Here is a 25,646-nt window from a genome sequence, read left to right as displayed (position 1 = left end):
AATAAATAAAATCTTAAAAAAGGAACATGTTGCATTTTTGTTTACGTCTACCCTCTGTATACATAGAGAGCATTTTCATTTAAATTTAATGCAATGGGCGGTGCCCAGTTTTTGGAAAATGCATTTGTTTCTAGGTAGAAAAAGATATCTGTCAACATGCTAAAGAAAATATAAACTTAAAATTAACTTTTAGCCCTGGCTGCTGTGGTTCGGTGTATTAGGTGCTGGCCTATGAACCAAAGGGTTGCCAGTTCAAGTCCCAGTCAGGGTACACGCCTGGTTTGTCAGCCAGGTCAGGTTCCCAGTGGCAGGTGCCTGAGAGGAAACCACACATTGATGTTTCTCTCCCTTTCTTTCTCCCTCCCTTCCCCTCTGTCCAAAATAAATGAACAAAATCTTTAAAAAACTGACATTAACTTTTATATCCCCCTCCCAAAAAAGAGTGGAGCAGCTGTGAGCACAGAAATCACTGTCAGCTGTCTTCCTCACCACGTCTCTCACACACAGCAAAGTATTGCCGACATGCAAAAGGCCAAGAGGAGACTCAGAGCAGAGATCACAGTCGCTGCAGAGGAATCCCTGGTTGACCTGACAGTTGTAAAAACAATAGGCCAGTTATACCAGCAATCATTCACTATGTAGCAACAGCAGCTATTCTGAGGTCCTATGGTGATTTATATCTGACAATAGAAATGTAGCAAGGAGTTACAAGTGAATGATGTATTGCCACTAAAGTTTGTTAAAGTTATTCTTTGCCTGTGAATTTATTTTTCTTGCAAAGTCTTATAGAGAGGAAAAAGGGAGAATTAGCCAGAATATGAAAGGAAATTTTTCATGGTATGATGACAGAATTATTGTTTCATAAAAGGAACTAAAGAGAGACTCAACAAAGTTTTTAAAAAGGGTGACATATTCACATATACAATTTCACTATGTAAATTCAGTACAAAACATACTAAACATACATGTGAATTTACTACATGTACAAATGACAAATCACTGAAAGATGATACACCAGAGATTCTTAGTATTTGTGTCTAGGTGTTGGATTAGGAGTTATATTTATATTTTTATATTTAATTATACTTTGAGGGGGTTCTGTAATTCATACTACTTACTTTAGGACAAAGAAAGACACTAGTCAAAATCTTACGTACTTGTCATCTTAACAAATTCTGAGCCATCTCTGGTAGCATGCAAACTCCCAAAGAAGTTACTTTTCTGTAAACTTGACTTCCAACAATGGGAAAAGTAAATAAATATATCCTGTAATATGTAACATGTCCCATGAAATATGAATGTTTGCAAAATTATTTTAATTAGTAAATGAAAAGTGATTCAAACTGACTTTCTTGCTTCCAATCATGATAACATATTTAGCATCATTCTGGACTCTGCTTCCAATAAATGAACCATTTACTTCATTATACTTTCCAAAGGTACCCTAACTTTCAGAACAGCTAGATGCCAAGAGTTGTATGATGAAAGAACTTTTTTTTTAAATCAAAGAAAGAGAGGGAGGAAAGGAAGGAAAGAGGGAGGAAGGGAGACAGAGAGAGAGGTTAAGATTGAGAAAAAAATGGAGGCGATACAATGACCCTTCATGCAGGTCAGTTCAGTACACAAAATGGAATATAAAGCATGTGCTAGGCCCCCGTGCTATTGAGTATCTCCTGTGAGCCGTCTTTCTTTCTCTCTCTTTAAATCACTTTTTAATGTTATTCTGTTCCAGTTGTCCTGATGTTTCCCCGTTTGCCCTCTTCTGCCTGTTCTACCCTCTGCTCCCACAGTCAGTTCCCACACTGTCATCCATGTCCATGGTCATACATGTTCTTTAACTAGCCCATTCCCCTTCTTTGCACAATTATCCCCCTCTCTTTCCCACTTTGGACACTTTCAGTCTGTTTCCATGCCTGTGTTCCATGCCATATTTTCATGCTTGTGGTTCTATTTTTTTTGTTAGTTTACTTTGTTAGATTCTTCTTGTAAGTGAGATCATATGGTATTTGTCTTTCACTCACTGGCTTATTTTACTTAGCATAATATTTTCCTGAGGTTGTTTTTATTTTTTGTAACATGAAAGTGGAGCCTTAAATTCAGTAAAGAAATAATGCATGAAGAACATTTTGTTTGATTTTTGGATAGAATTTACTAAATTACATTTGCAGTTGCAGTTACATTCACAGTTTAATCCCAACTGTGAATGACTGTCCAAGTCCTTGTCTTCTTTTAAACACAAAATGTTAAAAAAACACAAGATCTTATTTTTATTACCAAGAAATAAATCAATGGCCTTTTATAGAACTTTTAAAAGCAGGGTATTTTTTTCCGTGCCAAACTTCAAGCAAATGGCTGATGATTCCAGCTGTTTGAACAGATTGCTAAAGTGCTATTTTGCTCTGGAACACACTTTCTGATCAAATTAAAATGCAGGAATCAAATACTCATTTGAAACTTAAAAAAAAAACACTGAGAAGAGTAATTTCTTGCTGACAAAAGGAACACCATGAATATTTCATGGGTAGTCTTTTGCTGCATTTTAGAGCAGCTTCATTCATTTTAGATAACAGTGAAACACCTCGGCTCCACCACTTTCAATAAAATATAATGGGTCGTCTCAGCTCCTATTAAGATGTAGAGGTCAAGGATAGGAGTGAATAGATTTTATTAATCTACTTTCTTCCCATTGGGAAATCCTTCTAAACTGTACGTCATATTGCACATGGTTCCAAGAGTGACTCCAGTCATATCAGTGTTCCTTTATTACTAAGGAATGAATGAGAAATGTTCACCTAAGCAGGAATATGTCAAAATTTAGGAAGGGTGGAAATGGGAGGGAAGAGGGGAACACGGAGGGGGTGTGGGAGTGGGGATGGGATGGGAGTAATAGACAGAAAACTGTACTTGAAAAATAATTAAATAAATTTAAAAATAATAAATCTTTATAAATAAAAAAGCTGGTTTCCAACAACAACAAAAAGAAAGAAAGAAAGAAAGATAAAAAAAATGTAGGAATCAGAAATTCACTTAACTCTGCTGAATTTCATTCTTTGCTGTTGACTTTAAGTTTTAATTAAAAATTTCAAGCCCTGGCTGGTGTAGCTCAGTGGATTGAGCACGGGCCTGTGAAGCAAAGGGTTGCTGGTTTGATTCCCAGTCAGGGCACATGCCTGGGTTGCAGGCCAGATCCCCAGTAGGGGACACATGAGAGGCAACCACACATCGATGTTTCTCTCCTACTCTTTCTCTTTCCCTTCCCCTATCTCTAAAAATAAATAAAAAACATATTTTTAAAAAATTTCAATAAACTACGCAAGGTAGCAAAACAAAAATTTAAAAAATCACTTATAAAAGGCCATGCCATCTAAAGTGCTGGAGTATGCAATAGGAAAACAAGAATCTCACCTGTGTTTCCTGGACAGTCTGGTCAACATTAGACAGCAAAGCATCTGGGGATAAAATTTCAGTATCATAAACAATTATTTTTTTTAAGAAACAGATCTTAAAACACTGAAATCTTGAGATGATTTCTCTTCACAATGATTTACCTAGACTTTTTTTTTTTACTTACTAGTTCTTGGGTTAATTGCAACTGACTTTCATAATACTTTATGTTCTCTGTGGCTACTTCCTGATTCATAATACCATACACCGGGATTTTTAGGATCTTATTCAGATGACTAAAGTGAGCAATTTTCAATATGGAATGCACTTTTCCTGCAAGAACCTTAGTAGGACAATAAGGCATCTCTTCATTTTCTCTGCTCAAAATCAACATTTCAGATAGAGAGTTGCATTTGATTAATATGAGAAAATACATCAAGGAAAAAATCCAAGGGGGAAAACATAGTTTTACCTTATTTACCACACAGAGTGTAAAATAATCATTTGCAACACAAGCCATTATTCAATAACCCTGCAAACAAGAACATGTTTCACCAAATACCCACCTATCCTTATGTAAAACAGTAACGTTCTAAATGTAAATCCTCTGCCCTCAATAATCCATGGGTGATTCCAGTCGCCTATAAATGTTTCATGCCCTTACGCAGCCCTGCACAGCACACATTCTGTTTCTTTCCAAAATGTCCTCTTTTAAAGCAAATACTTCTACTGGTCATTAACAAGTGACACAGTGAGAAGAAAAAATTAGGCATTTTAAGAAAAAGTCATTCTCAAAGTGCATAGGTGAGTGTGATGAGAAAAGTACAAAGTACTTTCTTACAAAACTCCAGCACAAATATCCATACCCATGTACAATGGCCTCTGGAGGTTAGGTTTGAAATATCTAGATTCCTGAAAGCAATAAAAAAGACATGTGCACATTATACAGAAGGCAACAATTAGGAACTTGCATTATGGCAGAGCCAATTACGTTAGGTAAATCCCTTCATGTTTCTGAAATAGTTATTTGCTAGTCATATTTTGGGGTTACCTCAAGATACATTTGAGGCAAGATTAAATGTATAACCACCTCTAAACACAAAATAAAGGGACTTTGTAGCTTTTCCCTGAATGTATTTGAAGATTTTTTTGTTTTTAAAATTTATGAACAATAGTCATATATCTAAAGAGAATAGATGAAGGTAGACAACTTGTAGAGGCGGATATCATTAAGATGTTCAGAAAGATTAATTTGTACTAGAGAGTTTATATTCCACTGTAATCTGATAAATAGCAGGTATAGTTTGTACAGCTGTTCTTGGGGAAGTTCTCTGGTAGCCAGCCTACTTAAATCTGACTTTGTTACATTAATTACAGTCCATTTTACAGGACCCAAATTATGATTTTAACTGATTCATTTTATAAATATGCATGTAAAATCCATCTATGTAGATAGACAGTTTTTACTTATATAGAGTATAGGAATATGTAAGTGTATTCATATCTGATGGTAACTTCAGACCCTCCATTTTGACTTTGAAATAGCCAAACATATTCCCAGTAAAAAACTGCTGCTTTCTATGCTTCACTTCACATAACACTGCATTTTTAGGATGGCTTTATTGCACTAATATGTTTACCATTCTTCATATATTACATGATCACTTGTGCTGCTACAATAAAAACAATAGTTTCTATTGCAAAAAAAAAAAAACCCTCTCAAACAAAATGACAAAACTATTGTATTTGTAATCCCAGCACGTACCAGTCTAGTACAGAAGTGAAAATATTGAGTAATCTAAGAGACAGAGTTCTGACACTATTTTAAAATTCCAGTCATTAATTTTGGTTATTTTCTCTTTACTCCATGAAATTTTAGTCAAAGGCAAAAGATTTATATGATCTGAAGAGAAACCAGAGTATCCTCCTTCAAATTTAAAAAATGAGACATTTCTTATCCATAATTTACTCAACTAATATTTAACTCACGAACATTCTAATATAGATTATTATTGTTATCATCATGATCCACTAAGGAAGATAAGAAAAATGTTTTCCCATCTTATCCACATCTCTACTCAAGTCCTTTTCCTGAAACACTTAACACAAACTCACACATGCATCCACATAACACAGAAACACTGGACTCTTCCCAGGACTCAAGGGAAGGCTTTACACAGCGAAGAGAGTGGTGGTCTTCATTCTAATAAAAAGGAGCATTGCTTTCTTGGATGCCCCATTACCCCTTTATGACACTCAGATATTGTACAGATATATATGTATATTTTAAAGGCCTACTTTAATGGGAATTTGACATATTCACATTGGAGAGAATTATCCAAAAGAAACAAAAACAACAAAAAAACACATAATTTAAAAATGTTTAGAGTACACCTCTAAATATATTGTCCATTAATATGTATCACCATTGAACAAGCTGAATTCATAGTATCAAACTGTTAAAAATCAAAGAAAATATTTATGAACAAGAAAGCAAATTTTATGAATGAGGAAGCAAAAACATATATAGCTTATACATTGTTGACAACAACCAATAGCAAATATATATATATATATTGGGCCATATATATACAGAATATATATATACACACAGAGAGAATATATATGCATATATATAAAGTATACACACATATATGGCATATGCATATATACATATGTGTATATATGTATACACCACACACAGGTATGTGTGATATATATATATATATATATATATCACATACATATATACATATGTAGAAGGGTTGGTTAAATGAGGAATGCATGAAATGACAAAGAAAAACAACAAGAAAGAGACAAAGAATTTCTTGCTTCTAGTAATTAAATACTTAGAACACAAATCTCTGCATTGTGCTCATTAACAAAAATTCTTATTACTGCATCGTCCTCCCTGGCTCTGTTCATTTACACATTTATCTACCCATTCAGTCACTCATTCACCTGAGTCATATTGCGTCTTGGACATTATGCCTGGTATGTTTAATCAACCCCAACCTTCCCATAGATTTATTTTTCATTCACTTTGCATGAAACTACCTTGAGCAAAATTTTTTTCACATACTTATGAAATAAAAACAAAAAACATTAGCCCCTCTCGATGGGCCAATATTTTGTCGATCTCTCAAAATACAAACATTTTAAAAGAAAGGAACACAGGACTTCTTATCCTTGCTAAGAAGAAAGTGTTCAAGCCTTTGGTTAATACACCCTAAAAATAGCCTTAGAAAAGTAATACAAATTTAAATGGTTTCAACGGCTGTAGTCAAACAGAATAAATTTCACATGGTTACATATTAAAGAGTTCCAAATGCTTATGAGAAATAAAAAAATATTTAAGTTTCATTAACAACATAAGCAGGAAATTGACTTTTAAAAATATGGACAACTGGAAAATACAAAATACATGAATCAGTAGCCTGGAGTAAATGTGCTACGCTGCTGTCTGTGTTGCCTGATTTTATAGCCCCCTTGTCCGTAGTCTTCCTAATCCCAGAGATACCTTCTCCAGGGATTCATTTATTTACATTTCAAAAGCTTTTCTATATTCAGGATTTAAAAAAAATATTTTATAGGTAAAATCTAGAGAGGGGGAAAATAATATACTTCTGTCCATCAGCACCCCATGAAGAATTAAATAATTAATAATAATTGACAATGTTTAATAAGGATTAGAGCATTATTACAGAAAGACAAATACCATATAATCTCACTTATATGTGGAATCTAAGAAACAAAACAAAGCAAAACCCAAGCTCATGGGTACAGAGAATGGATTGGTGGTTCTCAGAGACAGGGGACAGGAGGGAGGGCAAAATAGATGAAGGAAGCCAAGAAGTACCAACTTGTAATTATAAAGTAAAGAAGTCATAGGAATATAATGTACAGCTTTATACTATAGCTGATAATGCTGTATGTGTATTTGAAAATTTCTAAGGGAGCATAATTTAGACGTACTCACCACAAGAAAAAGAATTCAGTAACTATGTGTGGTGGTAGACTTGTTGTGGTGATAATTTCACAACATATACAAATACTGAATCATTATGTTATGCACCTGAAAGTAATATAATGTTGTAGGTCAATTATACACCCATTTAAAAAAAAAAAGAAAATAAAGAAATTGTGTATCAACTTTTGAAGTTAAAAATAAACAAAAATATTTAATTGGAGTTAAAGCATTATTACAGAAATAGTGTTACAAATACATGTATAATATTTTTTACTTTATAAAATGCTACCATATGTGATCTCATTTATTCCTCACAAGAACTATGTACGTGACCCAAGAATGCTGATTAGATTTTAGAAATGTGAAAGGAAAACTTCAGAAAAGGGAAGCAGGGCAGAGAAGGCACTTAAGGAAACACCTAAGGTAATAAAAAATAAAAGCCCATCAGACAATGATTTTCAAGATTGGCATTGAAAGTAATCTCTAATTGCTTTACTCTTGCCCTCTTTTTAATAACATCATGATGCATCATGAGTAATAAGTACCTCTATAAGGTTAAAATTAACTGAAATTTTTATATATGCCTCTAACAGGAGGAAATTGAACTAATGATTGACCTTCCTCAACTGTGTTTTAAATGGTATTTCAAGTGATCTGAGTTAATGAATGCTTATTACATATGGCTAATATTTTTCTACGAGGTTACCACAGTAGCCTTATTCTCAAAACAAAACAGCAACTAAAACAGGAAAGTTAATGTTAACCCTCACTTACCAATCTTTAATAAAACACCATCAGGTTACTGTACAATATTGTTAGATTTTTCTACAAGTTGATAGAAACATTTATCTGTAGACCGTGAGTTCATGAATATCCGAAACTGCCACTTCAACAAGGAGCAGTAACGTTGCCTGGCTACCGTTAAAATTCTTTTTTTCAAAAGCTTCATGATTTATAATTCAATTTTACCACTGGTTTTAGTTGAAATAATAAATAAATTTACTCTAAAAAAGAAACAGTGAATTCAGAATTACAGTGCAAACGGGACATATGAAACCAGTACCTGGTTAATGAGCAATGACTTTATATTGCTTGTAAATGTAATAAATTCATCAGAAGTCTTTGTTAAAGTACTTAGTGATAAAAATAAACATCCTTTTGATAACGGCAATCTTGTATTTTTGTCTCCCTTTTTTAACATGCACTCATTAAGAGAAAATAAAACTTATTCATTCAGCAAATATGTATTAAATTAATAAAAGCACCTTCATATGCCAAGGTAGATGTATATAAAATTGTGGCCTGTAACTTAAAACTGAACTTAATTTTTTTTATAAATGCAATTTTTATTTAAAATCAATTGCATTTTCTTTTGTTTCCCACCGAAAAACCTGTGTCCTGTATGAGAAATATCACAAAGCCATTTAGGGACCAAAACCAAAAACATTGTTTAGAAAGGTACTTATTTTAACACTTGTCTGGATGTACTTACTCAATATTTTATTTTAAATAACATAACAACACAAACTTTTTCTCTACACTATTTGTCTAAAAATAAACACCACTGTCATTGAAAGAAATAGGCAATCTATTCATTGAAAAGTTCTAATTATTCATAGGTGGTCCTTTGTAAGATGCAGAGATATCATTATTTATGCAAGACTTTATTTCTGCTACAACAACTTTCATCTTGCAGTCTGCTACCGCAGAACCTGGAAGCCAATCCTTTTGGGGAAAGGCACTGTTACCATGTCATGCTTTTACATATATATAAATCCTAGAGGTTTATACACCTTGGCTCTACTGGCTATGCGTCAGAGAAAATGTACTGAAATTTCAAATTCCAACTTCTTATATGAGTTTTCAAAAAATTTTTTCATTAAAAAATAGGTTACATAGTGCTTTCCAATACACACTCAGAATTTGAAAGAGTTGCTTTTCCACTATGCCCATCAGAACTGTGGGACTGAATTAACACCCCATTCATAGACAGGCTTCTTTTAGAAAATAGTCCACATGTGCTCGGTGAGTTAATATAACAATAGTATTGCTTTAATTCTCCATTCAGGGAGTACCTGTGCCTTGCTCTGGGTCTCTCAGCAGGCAAAGTGAGAAACTTACTTGGCTTTGAATGTGCTCTTTTAGATGTGGGCCCCTCTGTGACCGAATCAGGAGGTCGACTAGCTAACTGCAATGCAGTTGAGTTGTTCCTGTTAGTGTTTTGGGACTCAACATTTGTGACAGCTTCGCTCTGCGGTTCGGTACTTGGCTTTGTGCCTGTCTTTCTTTTCTGCTTTTGGGAGCTTGAAGTCCAGGTAGGAGGCAAAGCAGAGGTAGTGGTAGAGGAGTCCTGACTCGAACAAATTTCTGAAGATTGCATCACATTGTCATTGGCAACTTTACAACACTGGGCATTCTCTTCATGTCCCACAGCTTGTTTGGACAGGGACTGGGGCAGCGTTACACTGCAGCCTTGCATTTGAGCCCCGTTGGTTTGAGAGTAGACATTGCTGACCTTGGTGACCTTGTGCTGCCCATTATTGTTACAAACCTTATACCGGATCATGAGAATGATGATGAAAACCAGCACGGATGCTACAATTATTCCACCAATAATAATAATCATGGTCCCTCCCAAAAACTGGGACTGCATGAAATGGCATCGCACGTAATCCTGTTCTGTAGTAAACTGGATGCAACCCACGACTCTTGTGGCAGTGAGGGAAGTGATGCCATCGTCATATATTGCCAAGACACACAAGTCATACATGGTTCCAGCAGCCAGGTTATTGACAAGAAAAGTTTTGCTCGTAGGAGGTATCATTCTGAGGGACAATGAAATTGTGTTAATATTCAAAACAAAACAAAACATATATACACACAGAGTCATTATGACTTGTTCTGTTTCATTTCAGTATTCATTCAGATAAGCCCAATCACAGGTATAAAATATGGGAAAATGTTCAAATCGTATATTTCCCCAGTAAAAATGGCCAACAGTTATTGTTGGATTCTGCATTATATTAAGGGTGCCTGCACCAGGCCTTTGACAAGCTTACTAATTACATTGTATGGCAAAGCAGAACTCCTAATAAAAGCCACTTCTAAAAAATCATTTATGACATATTGCTTTTGAAAGGTGTGACTATAACATTATCTCACTACTAAACAAATCCATTTAGCACTCACAACACCTCTGTGACTAAAAGCCAATTCAAAGGAAGGGAAAACAGTGACAATCACATCAGAAATCAGAATGGAACCCAGTAAAACTATCTTTAAAAACTATGATTGTGGCTAAGGTTGAAGTACTTTATTTCTTGATGTCTGCCCTCTCTTAAACGTTCAACACTGGGTTCCCTGTACATTTTTTATCGGAATGAGTTTGATGAAAATGCATGAGTAACATTATCATGTAAACATGGACAGGGCAAGGCTGTTGGCTAGAGAGAGCATGCATCCCTCATCCTCCCCACTGTGGGATGACAGATTTACTTTCAAAACAGTTCGTAACATTTGATGAGTTTAGATATATCTCGGAATCTATTATATCACAAAACTCTTCTGTGGAAGAGTATTTTTCCACTAACTTTTTTTCCCAGTAAACTTAAACTATGACCTAAACTAAAATCTATTGTGGAAAAAGGCTTGAAACCCTATTTTTACCCTGAAAGAGAGTTTAAAAAAAAACTTGGCAATGCTAATCTGTTATACAACCTAAACAATGCCATCTAAAAGCACCAGGACGCTCTCAAGTCAGAGTATGTATTTGAGATTGAGATCACTACCATTTACTGAGTGATGATGAATGTCAGGCATTACTAAGCATTGCATAAACATTAGAATTTAATTTTCACAGTGACTGCATGAGATAAGCATTATCAAAATGTTATACATGACAAACATTAGGATCTGGAATTCAAGCCATTTCCTCAGAGTTACATAAAATTTACTTGTCGTGGGTTAATTAATGTCTTAGAATTTAGAAAATGGAAACTAACCTATTTCACAGAATAAATGTTTAAAATATGTGGAATGTGTAGTAGCTACAGGAAGGTGAGGAGCAGGGGGTGGATGCGTGTCTTTCACAGTGTGTTAAATAACCCATTGCCCAGGCAAAGAGAGGAGTATAACAAGACCAAGACTAGACTACTTTATGCTAATATATATGAATCGTAGTCTACACCCCATAATTTTAGTAATAAGAGAGGTATTAGAGAACATTTATTTTAATCTTTTCCTTTTAAAGATGAGTAAATTAAAACTCAGTCAGGTAGAACCTTTCCTGGGATTGATCACATGGCTAGATGGGCCAGTTTTTGTTGTTGTTGTTGTTGTTGTTTTACCAGCTCAGGTTCATGTTCAAAATTTATCTCATTTCTACACATGAGTGAAAATTAAATTATCTTCAAGAACTCTCACAGGTACATAAGAACTGGGTTAACCTAATTTTAGAAAAGACATATATATATATACACACATATATGTATATGTGTGTGTATATATACATATTCAAAGCCATGATTTTGCATTGCTCCCTAAGATTAATAGAAATCTATCATCGACAAAATTATATGGAGGGGTAGAAAGGTGTATCTCCAACTAAAATTGGACAAGATGTGACTATAAATCAATGAGGCTGAGCTTTAGAAAAACATACCAGAAATTCTTTAGTCAGATGTAAATTCTCTCTATCCATGTCTTTACAGGAGATTACATACTTAACTCCAGTGATACTCTCACTGCTCAAAATATTTACAAAGTCTCCCTTTGGAACTGCCTTAAGAACCAGCGTATATGAGACAACATGCATGCACAGAAGTCAATCACTCAAAATATCAGTCTCATTATTTTATAGTTACATCCAATCTTTGGCCCAAAATGGTAATACCCATCTTGATCACCCACCTTATTCACAAGACTTGGCTCCAAATGGCTTTTGCTTGTTTCCAAAATTCAAATTCACCCTCAAAAGACGATGATTTGCCACCACTGAGGATATTCAAAATAGTATGACGAAGGTTCTAAAGATAATTCCAAAAGTATTTTGAGCAATGGCAGCATCATTGGGATAATGGTATAGCCTCCCAACATGACTTCTTTGAAGGAAAGAACACTCATATGGATGTGTAAGTTCTGGTATGTTTTTGAATTTTTTAAATAAATCCATCTTGTTCTCTGATAGTCACATCTCTTAGATGGGGGGGGGGGTAAGCATAAAATTAAATATAAATTTAAACTCTAAAAATAACACCATTCAAAATAGTTCCCCACATGTATTCCTCTTTCACAACGCTTACATTACACACTTAAAACATGGAATACTATAACTCCAATACAGAGGAGCACTGCGATGAAAAATTATCCAAGTGCCTTAACAAGTCCTGCACTGCAATACATGGTAAGTTTAGAGATTTGCTTAATTTTTCTTACCTGTAAACAAGGGTGTCATCATAAGTACCATTGTACTGGATTTGAAACATACGTATGCCAGGGATATTTCTTTGAAAATTAAATTTAAGTAATGCCGTAGATGATGTTGCTTCTGCCACCACAATCTTCTCTTGACTCATTTTAGTATCACCGTTACTACTGCTTGCATTAGAGCCTGACTTGGTAGAAGTTGAGATATCCGAAGAACCAGGATCGGGCTCATGGATGTGGTTTGTACTGTTTAGCAAGTGAGGGAGCTTAATTATGTGAAGATCCACTGTTTGTGTTGCTTCCCCCGCAGGATTGGAAGCAATGCAGGTAAAAGCACCTGTATCCTTTACAGTTGTTATAACAATGTCAAGTGTTCCATTATCATACACCAGAGATCTCGTTGCATTTGAAATCAGCTTCCCTTCAGGAGAAATCCAGTGAATTGCAGGTTCAGGGTCTCCCCGGGCTTTGCACCTCAGGGTCGCCCTTTGACCCTCCAGGACTCTCATCTCATGGGTATGACGAGTAATGAGAGGAGGCTCACACAAAAACTCTTCCTCAGGAATTGACCAAAAATAGCGACCAGTTAAAAGTGCCGGAGAAGCACAGGTCTCCAGGTCATCTTCTCTGGACAGACGCCTCAACCACAACAATTCACAATTGCAATGCAAAGGGTTTCCCCCAAAACTTAATGCAAAAGTAGATGGGTTTATGATTCCTGAGGTCACTAGTACCTGAGCTCGCTGAAAGAGAGGGTCAGGTGGCAGCTTCTGCAATTTATTGGATGTTACATCTAGCCGAGTCATCTTGTGCAAGTGGGAGAAAGTCCCCTTAGGAATATTATCGATCATATTGTGGTCCAGACTAAGGGTGTGCAAGCTCACCATCTTCTCCACAGCATCCCAAGGGATTGTTTCTAAATTATTATAGGACAGATCCAGCTCCTCAAGGGCAAAGACATCATCAAATGCTGTAGATGAAATTAAAGTCAGCTGATTATTGTTCAGTATCAAATGATGGAGGTTGGAAAGCCCACTGAACATATCATTTGTAATTTTAGTCAATCTGTTGCTGTTCAAATGCAATGCCCTCAAATTTCGTAAATCGGCAAAAGCGTGAGGTGTAATAAAACTTATTGTATTCCTGGACAGAGTCAGGTCCACCAAGCTGGTCATATTGGCAAAATCTTTCCTTTTGATATTGGTAACAAAATTGTCTGCCAACCGCAGTTCCACGGTTCTTCTGTCAATGTTTGGAGGGACAAATAAAAGCCCTTTCTTGGCACAAAGGGTTGCGAGATTCGGAGACAAAATCTGACAGACACAACGCTTTGGACAGATCTGAGCTCTCACTGCTATGCCAATGAAAAACAGATAAAAAAGGAATTTTTCCATTGTAGATCAGATTTAAGAGCCTGGAAGAAAAGACACAAAATGGAGTTAATATTCAATCATTTGACCAAAGTTCAAACTCCTAGCAAAATAGCCTTTATAATTCAAATGGAAATACAGAAACGATTTATTCATTTGTTTATTTAACAAGTACAGAATATCTACTCTGGACTGGAGGGTATAGTGGACACTAAGATGCAAAATATACCATCCACACTTTGTAGGGTTTAAAATCAAACAGGGAAAAGTAGACAACAGATTATTGTACTTCTGTGAATTAAGTGCTATTTTTGAAATACGGCCCGGGAACTCCATGGGTGCACAAAAAAAGAGATATTTAGCCCAAAATGGAGTGTTAGAGTTCTGATAAACTTCTCATAAGCCCCAAACATAAGTTCAAAAGCTTAAAGACATATTTAAGGATTTGCAACTGTTTCAACTTACTAACCTCAGTGGTACCTAAGAGACAATATTTGAAATTGTTAAACCTGGGCATTATATTGGAAAGTAATTAATTTTTTATTAAATTTGCATTCATTGTTACAAATTCTCTTGAACATAGTACAACCTTCACATTCTAACATTAATATAGAATCATATTCTGAAAAATAATAATGCTGAAATTTGCTACAAATTCTCTGAGCAATAAAAATTTTATTTGATGTAAACATGGATTTTTGAAGATAACTTATGGAAAGTAGTTATCAGTGTTAACATATATCTTTTTGGACTCACTTAACAGTGAGTTAAATTTTCTTTTTCTCAAAATCATAATTGATTTACAGTTATCCAAATTTAATTTGAAAAGATGGACAGTTTCAGTTTCCAGTTCTATCGTAAGTATTTGCTTTTGAAATTAATGCTCAAAAATAAAAATACTAATTTATATGATTAAAACTTCATATAAGTTACATTTAGTTTTAAATGCCAAAAGGAAAAGTAGCTGGATAAATCATTCAATTTTAATTGAACAAACATGAAATATGTAGTATTCTAGAAATAATGCACCTAGTTTTCTAAATAAAACATATTCTTAAAGGTTCAATTTACTTTATGCCCATTTTATGCCATATTAAATGTGGTTTTAATGAATAAGAATTGCCATTTTGACAAATGAAGTGGAGTTGTACCCTCTGTTCATGGTGGAATGACTAGTACTAATGTAGTTTTTCTAAAATAAGTGGCAAAAAATACATAAAACTATAGTATTCAGACATCAGAAAAAAGGAAGCACAGAACTGTGATCCTTGAGAAAAGTGAATTTATAAAATGAACCTTATCATTGCTCCTGAGGACACCTTCTAATCCACAGCATAAAAGGAAAAGCAAAGCCAAACACCGACAGTCTTATTTATGAGACAAGAGATGGGAGTGCAGAGTAGGGTGGCTTGGATGTATGAGGCGAAGAATCAAAAAGGAGAGTAACCAGAACTCCAGTAATCTCCAGGTAGAAACAGGGGAATAAATACTAACCATTATGAAACACTGATTAAAAAGGCAAAAGATGGAAATAAATTTGAACAAAGGCTCAGTGACCTGTGGAAAAAATATGAAGAAGTCAAACATACATAAAACTGCAATATCAGTAGAAGGCTGTAAGGTAAAAATTTATTTGAAAAAATAATGGCATTTTTTCTCAGATTGGTGATAAAAAGCCCCAGCAACCCATTAACCTAAGTTTAAAATAAGAAAAACTGTAGCAACACACATTATAATTATATTGAAGATAACCAAAGAAAAAAACAAACATAAAAGCAGTCACACAAATAAGACACATTATAACATAACAAGTGAGCAAAATAAAAATAATACCTGACTTCTAACTAACTTCCTTTTGGAAGTAAGGCAAGATAAAATACAATAAAAAAAATCTCCATAGAACTTCAAGAAAAAGGAAAGTCTGCCACCTTGGGTATGGTTTTATACATTCATAAAAGATAAAAGTAAAATAAAGATACTTGAGAGAAACAAACTGAAAAATTCATTAGAAGTACAATGGTACTAAAAGAAAATATAAAGGAATTTTCCTCAAAAAGAAAATTGTATCTGATGGAATCTTGAAACTTTATAAATGTGTGAAAAGCAACAGAAATTGTATATCTGTGGATAAGTATAGCATATTTTTGCTGTGTTTTAAACAATACATCTGATAAAGATATAAAAAGTTACAAAGACCATCATTCTTACCCTAACAATTAAATAAGCTAGATAGGCTACAAATCATATATGCTTTTAAAAATAACATCATAACACTAAGGAGGCAAATAAACTTAAATGAACTATATGAGATCTGTCCAGAAAGTATCCATCCACACACTGTGAAAAATAGAGACACTTATTGAAGAAGATACAAGATACAAGAAACATTGTACATAGGACACTGATGCCTCAGTCCCCTTCAAAGTAGGCACCTTGAGACCTCACACAGTTCTCCCAATGCCATCAGCTGTTCTGTTCTCTTTTTCCTGAACCTCATCGACAGTCTGAAATCTCTTGCCTTTCAAAGGTGAGTTTAGTTTTGGGAAAATCCAGAAGTCACAGGGCACCAAATCTGGGCTGCATGGGGGGCTGAGTCACCTGGGTGATATGCTGTTTTGCCAAAAAACTCTGCACAAGACTTGAAGCGTGAGGTAGCACGCTGTTGTGACGAAGCTGCTGATTGCCAATTGCCCATATATGTGGCCTTCTGAGTCATCCCAACCGTTTCCGCAGTGGACTATTCAAGCTTAATGCAAATTTTTAAGTTAATCTTTGAATACAGTTGTCTCCATTTTCCCAGCACCACTTTCCTCTGCCCTACCCATCCCCACTTCCCACCATCAATCCTACTCCCCTTTGGCTTTGTCCATGGGTCCTTTCTACATGCTCTTTGAGGAGCCTTTCCCTTCTTTCTCCCCACTATTTCCCTCCCCGCCTCTGGTTACTGGGAGTTTGTTTTCAATGCAAAAGTTTGATGCACATTTGTTGCTCTATTTGTTCAGTCATTTTGAATGGGATGTCTACACAGTACACATCCTCACACAAAGGAGGTCTACTGCCCCACTGACTAGTACAGGGAAGTCATCATTGTTCATTCATGCTCATTCCGGTCCACTTTCCTTGTCCGCCAGGTTGCATGGATGTTGCACAAACAATTCTCATTATATTAACAATGTTTGGACTTTTTCTGGACAGACCTTGTATTCCAGAAAGTGACAGTCCTTTATGAAAGGGGAGAGATCCATGGATGTCCTCCTGTTTTCCCCACCAACAGAAGGGTAAATAGGAAGACCTACCCGGAACGATAAACTGGGGGGAAGAAAAATCAGCTTAGCTTTTAAAACTATCTTTTTAAGATGTTATTTATTTATTTGTAGAGAGAGGGGAAAAGAAAAAAAAAGAGAAAGAGAGAAACATCAATGTGTGGTTGCCTCTCACACCCCTCCCCCTACTGGGGACCTGGCCCAAAATCCAGGCATGTGCCCTGACTGAGAATAGAAGCGGCAACCCTTTGGTTCACAGGCCCATGCTGTATCCACTGAGCTACACTAGCCAGGACCTTTTAAAAATATATTTTTTTTTAATTTTATCTTCACCTGCGGGTATAGTTTCATTGCTTCTAAAAATAGAGGAAGCGGGAGAGAGAAACATCAAATCTGCCTTTCAGTTATGGGATGGCACTCAAACCACCTGAGCCACACTGGCCGGGGCTTTTAGAAATATTTTTAACACTTAATTTTGTAAAGTACTTTTAGGTTTACAACAAAATATCAAAAAGGTACAGAGATTTCTCATCTCACAACTGCTCCCACACATGGAAAGCCTCCATTATCAATAGCCCCTATCCACATGGTAAATTTACTCTGATCAATGAATGTGATTTGACACTTTGCAGTCATCCAAAGTCCACATTTACATTAGGGTTCACTCTTGGTTTTACACATTCTATGGGTTTGCAAAATGTATAATGGCAGATATCCACCATCATGGACTCATACAGAGTATCTTCACTTACTCCCAAATCTTCTGTGCTCTGCCTGCTCATCTCTCCCAAGCACATCTCTTCCTGACAAACGCAGGTCTTTTTGCTGTCTCCACAGTTCTGCCTTTTCTATTATGTTTTTCATATAGTTGGAATCATATAGTATGCAGCTTTTTCAGATTGACTTTTTTCACTTAGTAATATGCTTTAAGGTACTTCCATGCCTTTTCACGGCTTTATACCTCATTTCTTTTAGCACTGAATAATATTCCATTGTCTGAATATACCAAAGTTCATTCATCTACTCACCTGCCAAAGGACACTTTGGTGCTTCCCAGTTTTGGCAATTATGAATAAAGCTTCTACATACATCTGTATAAAGGCTTCTGTGTAGACATGCATATTTAACTCCTTTGGGTAAATACCAAGAATATGATTACTGGAGCATTCAGTAAGAAAGTGTTTAGTTTTGCAAGAAAGTGCCAAATTGTCTCCCAAAGAGGTTGCACCATAATTCCTACCAGCAATGAATGGAACTTCCTGTTGTATCACATCCTCACTTGCCCTTGGTGTTGTCATTGTTCCATATTTTGGCCATTCTAATAGGTGTTGTTTGTTTTAATTTGTACTTTCCTGAGGACATACGATGTGTGGTATCTTTTCATATATTATTTGCCAAATCTACATCTTCTTTGGTGAGCTGTCTGTTAGGGTCTTTGGTCCATTTTTATACATATTAATTGTTCTTTATCTTCAGTTTTAAGGCTTCATTGTATATTTTGGGTAAGAGTTTTTTATTAGATGTGTTCTTTAGCAAATAGTTTCTCCCAGCGTGTCTTGTTTTATTCTCTCCACATTGTCCTTAACAGAGCAGAAATTTTTAGTGTTAATGAAATTCAGCTTGTCATTTCTTTCATGGATCATGTTTTAGGTGTTGGTGTGTAAAAAGGCATCACCATATTCATGGTCATTTAGGTTTCTTACATTACTTTCTAGTGATTTTATGCTATTACATTTCACTTTTAGGTCTCTAATCTATTTTGAACTGATTTTTTTAAAGATTTTATTTATTTATCTTTAGAGGGGAAGGAGAGAGGGAGAGAAACGTCAATGTACGGTTGCCTTTTGTGCATCCCCTGCTGGGAACTGGCCTGCAGGGAACCTGCCTGCAATCCAGGCATGTGCCCTGACTGGGAATTGAACTGTGATCCTCTGGTTCGCAGGCCTGTACTGAGCTGATTTTTTTCAATGATCTAAGATCTGTGTTTAAATTCCTTTTTCTGAATGAGGGTGTCCAGCTGTCCCAATACCACATGTTGCAGAGACTACCTTAGTTCCAAAGCATCACCTTTGCTTGACTGTCAGAGACTTCTATAGTTATGGGCAGCTATTTCTGGGCTCTCTACCCTGTTTCATGTATCTATTTGTCCATTCTTCACTAATATCACACACTGCAGCTCTCTAATACATCTTCAAGTTGAGATGCACTGGTCCTCGACTTTGTCTTATCCTTCAATACTGTTACATTGACTCTTCTGGATCTTTTGCTGTTCCCTGTGAACTTAGAATCAGTTTGTCAACTTCCACAAAATAACTTTTGAGTTTTAAGAACTGTTTGTATCATAAGTCCTTTATCAGATGTGTCTTTGTAAGTAGTTTCTCCCAGTCTCTGACTGAGGATTTACATCTTCTGGAATTGCTGTAAGTAGACCTTTGGTGATATGGTGGTGAGGTTTAGAGCAAGGGCACATGTTATGTAGTCTTATAACCAGGTCTCAGTGTTTTAGTGAGCAAATGACTCTGGACTGTGAACTTCACAAGAGGTTCCGTGTTTCCCTACTCCCTCTCTTCAGGTGAAACAGAATGGTTATAGGAGGGCTGGTGTAAGCCATGTCTCTTTTTCCTCATGGAAAGCTAGAGCTGGTGGGAATTAAGTCATTTCCTCCCCCAGTGAGTTAGGCTCAGATTACACCACTGTAGTTTAGGCTCTACTTCATTTGTTTCCTCTGAAGACAGGCCTTGTTAAGAAGTATGGAGTGGTCTAAAATATTTTTAAAAGGGTTCCTTTCTTCCTCTCTGCTAGAAGCAGGAGGAGATTTTTCTCTGATATTTGCTGTGGGAATTTGGGGGAGCTCCTTGAGGTAAATCTCAACATATTATGGTCTCCTCCCTTACAACTAGGATTCCCTGAAAATGTTACCTCTGGAGGTGTGCGTACTGAGTCTCCGGCAATTCATTCCAGCCTTCCAGGTTTCCTCCTGCCACTGGTTCCTCAGTGTTTGCTGCTCTAGCTTTGCTCCAGTAAGTTGGGGCTCCCAGTATCCACCTGCCTGTCTTTCCAGTGTCAGGGTGATGATTAGCATTCATCTGACTCTCCTCTCTTTTGGCTCCAAGAAGAGGTTTTTTTCACTTTTGTTCTTTTGGGGTTTTTTGTTCAATTTTTCAGTCTTCTCATTATTTTTACTGTTATAGGGGAGTAGTGACCTCCAAGTTCCTTACTATATAAAATAGGAAGCCAGAATTTTAACTGACTTTTAAGAACCATGTGTAGGCTTGTGTAAGAAAATAAAATCCAAAAGTGCCCCAAACTGAGGCAAGAAAGTATCTCCCCATTTCTTTCTTATATGGTATCACTGAGTTGTGGGAATCGCACCTAGAAAAATAAGAGGATGAAAAGAGAGCAGAGACATATTGTGTATTTGCAGATAAAAAGCAATAGAGATGAAAAGAGAAATTAAATTGCATCCTCCAGGTAACCTAGACTTCCACCTTTGGTAGAATGGGTAAGAAACAGAGGCCTGAAGGAAAAACTTTGTCATTCAGGGCTTTCTGCTATAAAAGACTGAGGGAGGGGATAAAGAGCTCACTTCCTTTCTAGAATTGATAGCATTGATCCAAAAAGGCCAATAAACCTCAAGCAGTATAAACACAAAGATAATCATACCTAAACACATGAGAGTCCATTGTTATAAAAACAAACAGGAAGCGAAAAATTATAAAGGAAGCAGAGGAAAAGGACATTGCATACAGGAGAATAGTATCTGAACTATAACTGAATTATCAGAATAAACAATAAAGGTCCAAAACAGGAATAATGTATTAAAATATACAAATGAAAAAATCTTCCAACCTTATATTTCATATCCAATAAAAATATTCTTCAAAATGAACATAAAAATGTTCACAGGTAGAAAAGCTAAGAAAATTCATCTGGGATATTTCTGTAAGATATTATGAAAGAAGTTCAAGGGATAGAAAGGATAAAAAATCAACCACTGAAAAATATAAAACAAAAAATGGTAGACTTAATCCCAAAGATATTAATAAGTACTTAAAAAATAACTTAAATCAAAATTAAAGGCAGAGATCATTATTCCACCTAAAATAACTGGGGGTGGGGTATTCTATAAGCATTAACAAATACTTTAAAATGAAAATACAGACAATGAAAGTTAAAAGGTAGAAAAGATATATCATGAAACACTGAACATAAACATTTTCATGACTAAATTATTACCGAACAAAGTAGAAGAAGGGAAAGTGTGTACCAGAGATAAACATGGGCATTTCTTAGAAAAATCAGTTATCAATAAACAGTGAAAACACTAAAAGTACATGCACTTAATGATAGTGCTTCAAAACACACAAAATATGACAGGGCAATGTGGAGAAATTTTTAAAACTCCACAAATATGATAGAACACATAGAATATTTCTCAGTAATTCACAGAACAAGATGAAAAAATAAAAAGAGCAGTAGGTATAAAAGGTTTCAACACTGTAACACAACCAGCCGACTTGACTTCACTTGTGATTGTGGAACATAAGAAGGTGCTTATGGAACATTTACCAAAATAGTCCATACAATAGACCTGAATTCTCAAAATATACAAAAATGATTTAATTCACACAAAACATATCATTTGATCACATATTATTTCATTACAAGTCAATGAAAATAATTATCTAGGAATTGCTAATATGTTTGGGTATTAAAAAGTACAAGGATCAAATTAAAAAATCATAATGGAAAATAGTCAATATTTTGCACTAAATGAAAATAAAGTGCAGTAAAATTCATGAGATGAAAAAGTAGTGTTTTGATTGCTATAATAGGTCATACCACATCTAATAGGAAAAAAACTAAATCAATTAACTAACATTTAATCTTTCAACTAATATTGAAATATTAAAAACTAGAAAAAATAATAAATCAAACCAAAGTAAACAGAAGAAAGGAAATGGTTGAAATAAGGGCAGAAATCAATAAAACACAAATTGGACAAAAGAAGAGAAAATACACATGTTAATTTGGATCTTAGAAAAGGATTAGTAAAATTGATCTAATTCTGCAAGACAAATTAAGAAAAAATAAGAGAAGCAAAAATTACTAACAAGGAGAATAAAAAAGAGACATCGATACACATCCCAAAGACAATAAAGGGATTAATATAATAACACAATGTCCATAAACTCAATTTAGATGACATGGGCAAATTTGTTTTAAAAAACAAATGATGAAAACTGTTAACACAAGGAAGCATATAGAAAATATAAGCAACACTGCATGTATTAAAGAAACTGAATTCATAATAACACCTTTCTAAAAAGGTAACTTCTTTTTTTAAATTTATTTAATTATATTTAAGTACAGTTTTCTATTACTCCCATCCCAACCCATCCCAACCCATCCCCGTGTGCTCCCCCTCCCTCCCATTTCCACCCTTCTCAGTTGTTGTCCATGTATCCTTTATATCTGTTCCTCTAAATCCCTCCCCTATTTCCCCTGAAATTCCCTCCCCTCTCCCCTCTGGTCGCTGTGCCCCTGTTCTCTTCAAATCAAGTAGGATCTCTCTCTGTCTCTCTGAGATTGTTAGATATAATATATGATCAGTTAAATATATAGTACATGTAAATTAAAAATAATTAAATTATTAATATATGAGGTCTGTCTGGAAAATGTTCAAATATTACTAATATAATGAGAATGGTTTGCATAACATCAATGTAACCTGGCAGCCAAGGAGAATATGGAATGGACTGGAATATGCATGCGTAAATTGTGATGACTTCACTGTACTAGTCAATGTTGGCGGTATATGGTGTTGAGTGAGCATGTATACAGTGTGGCCTTCATATTCAAAATGACTGAATGACTAGAGCAACAAATCTGCATCAAATTTTGCATTAAGCTTGAATATTCCTCCATGGAAACTATTTGGATGATTCAGAAGTCCACAACTATGGACAACTGATGATGGTCAGCTTCACCACAATAAACCCTCTCATGCGTCAAGTTTCCTGCAGACTTTTCTGACAAAACATCAAATCACCCAGGTGACTCAGCACCCCCTACAGCTCAGATTTAGTGCCCTGTGACTTCTGAATTTTCCCAAAATTAGTCACCTTTGCAAGGGAAGAGATTTCAGTCTGTCAATGAGTTTCAGGAAAAATACAACAGGGCAGCTGATGGCATTGGGAGAACTGTGTGAGATCTCAAGGTGCCTACTTTGAAGAGAACTAAGGCATCACTGTCCTGTATACAATGTTTCTTGTATTTTGTACCTTCTTCAATAAGTGTCTTTATTTTTCATAGTATGTGGCTGGATACTTTATAGAGAGACCTCATCATATGTTATAAATTATACCTGATATAATCCCAAGATATCAATAATTACATTAAAAACAAATTGAATCTAAAATTTAAAGGAAAAATTAATAATCTTCCTAAAATACAAGGGGGTCAATTCACAAAGTATTTAAAAAACACACTTTAGAAAAAAAATATGCACACACATACACACATGCATACACACAGAGAAAAGAACAAACAGAAGAAGAGGTGGAGGGCGGAAGCAAATGTAAATGTTATCATTGGTCAATTTGGGTAAAATGTATTCAGAATCTTTTCATTTTCAACTATTTCATTTTTAATCTATTTTCAACCTTTAGTAATTACTAAATTGTGACCAAAATAAGTTAAAAGAAATGAAAAACATCATGAGAAAAGTGACAAGGGAGTTCCCTTACTGGGAGAAAATGTCTGAAGTGTTTGTGTAATGGTGTGTGTGTGTGTGTGTGTGTGTTTGTGTCTCACAAACACTTACATTCTGAATATAAAGAGAAATCTTACAACTTAATAAACAGAACTACTTTCAATAAGAAAATTGGCAAAGGAATGGAAGAGATACTTCACAATGTAGATATGAAGATATAAGGATACTCAATAATCACATGAAAATATTTGCAACATTATTTGTCATCATTATTAGAAATGCAGATTTAAATTAAAATCCTCATTACCCAACCTGAAAATTAAAAACAAACAAATAAACATGTTGGGAACTACCCTGCCTGGTTTCAGAAGCTTTAACCCCTCATGGCTAAAGCTGAGTAAAGGACCTTGGGACCACAAGCCACTAAGAAGACAAAGCTTATCTTCTGGGCAGGGGCTGGGGTGCCAACTCTGCCCCCTTTACTTCACTGTGCTTGGAATCATGGGTGACTGGTTAGCCAATGATGGGTAAGGTTCTTCAAGTGAGCGATGACCTAAGACAGGCATAGTCATGAAGGGACCATCTAGGAAGGACTTGGGGGGGCTATAGTAAAAGGGGGTGATGGACCCTCACCCCTGGGCTTTGACATAGCCTGAGTCCTCATTCTGTCTGTAAGAAGTCTCCTAATCTCTCTTTTTTTACATTTTTTTCTAAGATTTTATTTATTTATCTTTAGAAGGGAAGGGAAGGAAAGAAGGAGAGAAAATATCAATGTATGGTTGCTTCTCATGCATCCCCTGCTGGGAACTGGCCTGCAACCCAGGCATGTGCCCTGACTGGGAACCGAACTGTGATCCTGTGGTTTGTGGGCCCGTGGCTGTCAAGCCACTGAGCTACACCAGCCAGGGCAGAAGTCTCCTAATCTCTTGGTTGCCTTACTTCCCCCACCTGACTTAAACCTGAAACAATGCTGGAGGCAGGTGCAGCCCTGGGCCGGAAGGGGCAGTTCACTGGGTTTTTCAGGCCTAAGAAAGAATGCATAAAATCCTGTGAAAACTGCTTTGCTAAGAATGCCCTCAATTTAAACGATAAAAGTCCAAGCATGAAATGAGTTTGTTTCCCCAAAGTTTTATGGCCCTTTAGCTAACTGACCCTGACTCAGAATAAGCCCTCATAGTTCTTTGAATGTTGTCTATTGTTTGACCATTACTGCCTGAAAATGATTGATGAGCTTTACCTGTATTCCTGTGCAAATTGAACCCAATAAAATCCCACTGAGGAACAGGCTCAAGGCCCCTCTCCTCTGAGACATTGGCCATCTTTCCTCCCCAAGCAGATCATGTCTTGGTAAACTTATTCTCATCCATGAAGGCCAGGGTGGCTCTGCTGGACAAAGCACCCCCCACACAAAGAGCCTAATGATCCCAATTTTGGTGATGACCTGAAATAGCTGAAACTTCAATATACACATGCTGCAAATGCAAAATGTTACAACAACTTTGGAGAGTTGTTCTGCAGTT

At 35.7% G+C, this 25,646-nt stretch overlaps 1 protein-coding gene across 3 annotated transcripts in view; it reads right to left on the bottom strand.

Annotated features, from left to right (window-relative positions):
• LRFN5 (leucine rich repeat and fibronectin type III domain containing 5) overlaps nt 1-25,646 on the bottom strand; it is a 291,016-nt gene that overhangs the window by 6,636 nt on the left and 258,734 nt on the right. Inside the window, exons 3-5 of one of the 3 annotated variants that reach the window (XM_037060676.1) lie at nt 12,788-14,192; nt 9,476-10,179; nt 3,406-3,449 (exon numbers count right to left, since the gene is read on the bottom strand). In XM_037060676.1, coding sequence (XP_036916571.1) covers nt 3,406-3,449; nt 9,476-10,179; nt 12,788-14,172 — 2,133 coding nt within the window. In that variant the 5' untranslated portion in view covers nt 14,173-14,192. Of the gene's footprint in view, nt 1-3,405; nt 3,450-9,245; nt 10,180-12,787; nt 14,193-25,646 lie in introns of those variants that run through there. The other 2 variants (XM_037060677.1, XM_037060675.1) reach the window with 2 other exon arrangements.

Source organism: Sturnira hondurensis, unplaced genomic scaffold (assembly GCF_014824575.4).
Source record: "Sturnira hondurensis isolate 20B ecotype Veracruz unplaced genomic scaffold, ASM1482457v3 Scaffold0012346, whole genome shotgun sequence".
Classification (NCBI taxonomy): domain Eukaryota; kingdom Metazoa; phylum Chordata; class Mammalia; order Chiroptera; family Phyllostomidae; genus Sturnira; species Sturnira hondurensis.
The sequence above is the reverse complement of the archived record's forward strand: the minus strand, read 5'-3'. Positions and strand labels throughout refer to the sequence as shown.